The sequence below is a fragment of the Gymnoscopelus microlampas genome, assembly GCF_963454915.1.
Source record: "Gymnoscopelus microlampas genome assembly, chromosome: 21".
In the NCBI taxonomy this organism is placed as follows: Eukaryota; Metazoa; Chordata; class Actinopteri; order Myctophiformes; family Myctophidae; genus Gymnoscopelus; species Gymnoscopelus microlampas.
Genome location: NC_139958.1, coordinates 33,318,527 through 33,321,026, shown reverse-complemented (window position 1 = coordinate 33,321,026; position 2,500 = coordinate 33,318,527). Strand labels below are relative to the sequence as shown.

The following is a 2,500-nucleotide window of genomic DNA, read 5'->3' as shown; positions in this document are numbered from 1 at the left end:
CCGTGTAAAAGTGATCAAATTAAATAACTCTCAGAGTTAGTTAATCTAACAATCAGTTCAATTAACACTGAGGATTTTGCTGTGTATTTCCCTGCAGAGGAATATACAGTAAGTGATTCCCACCTGTGGGGGTGAGCCACACATCATGTCCCAGGTTCCATAGTCTCCCTTGGCTTGCCGGTGATATCGGACCGCATCGGTGAAAGCTGGAGTCTGAACCCTGCACTCCTCTGAAAGACCTGTTGGGGGCAGGAGAGAGCAGAGCAAACACTTAGAGGTGGGTAGGACACTGTACAATATACATGCACTGTTTTGAAGGACTGAAATAGCAAATGGATTAAATAGCACCCAGCTAGGGGTGCAACTATCGATGATCTGCTTAGAAATTATTCTGTCCATTCATTGAATAATCAAGAAGCATGTTGTTTTGGATCATTCTGCAGAGTATATAAAGGAACCAGCTCCATATGAGTGTAAGCTGCCTTTGGGAGAGGTTGACACTCTGCCTCTCCATTCATTTAAGTTGTTTGATTGATTTTTTAGTTGTATTTTTGAGTTCTGCAAGCTCGGTGCCTGTTCCAATTTTAGACATTTTCATGTTTTTTACCGACTTTGTGCACTTTCACACACCCACATTGTGATACCAATATTTTATACTTTGTTTTACTACCATGTTTTACTACCGTGCAAAAATAGTGAAAATACCCCATCTACAAGCTCATAATGCATCCTGATATGATTTTTGAAAATGTAATAATTTGATTAAATATTAACTGTTGCACCCCCTAAGCTGTGATGATGTAAAATAAGACTATATAACATTTGCCACTACAGTGATGTGGTGGAAGGCCATTTAGAACGATGCAGGCTGACCATATGGGCTAAAGCATATGGACATTCAAAGGCCTTTCATTGACTTCTGCAAAAAATCCAGCACTGGGGACATTTTCCAGAACTTGTCAGAATCTCCTCTGGGGTGCAGGTCCTATAAATAGAAAGGTTGGCTGGCGGTATATTCAGCAACGGTTCCTGGAGTGAGGGACAACACACACACACACACACACACACACACACACACACACACACACACACACACACAGGGCCCCTAGCATCACACACATGCAGCTGTGTGTCATCCCTCAAAACAGGAAGATGTGGGCTAGCCGCAGCACAGATTGCGGCGCGCGGTCCCCATGGTTACTGCCCCTCCCTGCCGCAGGGACAATGGGAGCCACTCAAAATAAAAGGGACAACGAGAAACATTTTCAGGAAGTTGGCCCTTATCATGTGGTTGTGTTTACATGCAATGAACATATTAACGGTTGCCAAGGCCCAAAGCTGTCCTCTGGTGTTAAGGAAAGCTGTCTGCACCTCCCAAGGCCGCTGCACATGATGGGACCCTGGCGGTTAAGCAGGTGTGCTGTCACATGTATGTTTGTACACATGTAGTGTATGCTGAGCGTCAAGTTTCATTAGGGAAAAAAAAGAAAGAACGACCAATTGGCAGACATGTCCGCCATGTGGCTGTTCTCGTGCATTTTTCTCGTCAGTGGTTTGGAACATTTATTTGCATTTTTGCCAACCATGGGATCTGGGATCAGCTATGGGATCAGTAGTGCCAGTTGCAGTCTCAAGTCTGCACGTAGTGTAGTTTGGGTTACACGTATCCCTGGGTATGGAATCATTATTATTATTAGTTAGCTTTACATTTTCAGTGGTCAATATATGAACTTGGAAGCCCAGCTAACTTTCCAACCAAGGAAAATGTGTTTTCTCCCAATCGGTAGCAAGTCAACAACAACAAATAAAACGAAGATTTTGATTTGTATGAATATATTTGGTAGACTGACACACATCCTATGCAAAGTGGATGATGGTCACTCTGTGTTTGTGTGCATAGATTCTCTCTCAGTGTGTGTGTGTGTGTGTGTGTGTGTGTGTGTGTGTGTGTGTGTGTGTGTGTGTGTGTGTGTGCGCGTGTGCGTGTGTGTGTGCGCGTGTGCGCGCGTATTTGCGGGTGTGTGTCAATCGATCAGTGGTGTAAATGTGTGTGAGTAATATATGCTGTACAGCCTGACTATCTACAGTAAATGTTTTGTCTGAGGCTGTGAGTTGTGAATCAGGAGAGTCTGACAAAGACAGGAAGTGAGCGACGAGTGAAGGGGGAGGGGCATAAGAGAGGAAGCTTTCTCTCTATCTCGGTGACAAGTGTGTCCACTCTTGGAATGATGGGTGAGGGCAGTACAGTACACTCAAATCGAAATTTTGAAAAAAATAGTATACCCTCTGTAACCACAATAATTCATTCTGTGACCGCGCGCGTATGTGTGCACGTTAGTGATGTGCGGGTCGGGTTTTTTCATGACCCGCCCCGCCTCAACCCGCCCCGCGAACCCATTTATAAATCTATGGCTCAACCCGCCCCGCGACCCGCGGTAAAAAAAAAAACGGTAAAATCATGAAGGAAAATAATCTTCAAGTATACACCCCAAGTGTATTC

The 2,500-nt window shown here is 44.4% G+C and overlaps 1 protein-coding gene across 1 annotated transcript in view; it reads right to left on the bottom strand.

Moving 5' to 3' along the window:
• Positions 1 to 2,500, bottom strand: part of LOC311037034 (protein Niban 2-like) — a 39,788-nt gene that overhangs the window by 13,375 nt on the left and 23,913 nt on the right. Inside the window, exon 6 of the mRNA XM_084046083.1 lies at positions 124 to 239. Within this exon, the coding sequence (XP_083902209.1) occupies positions 124 to 239 (116 nt within the window). The remainder of the gene's footprint in view (positions 1 to 123; positions 240 to 2,500) is intronic.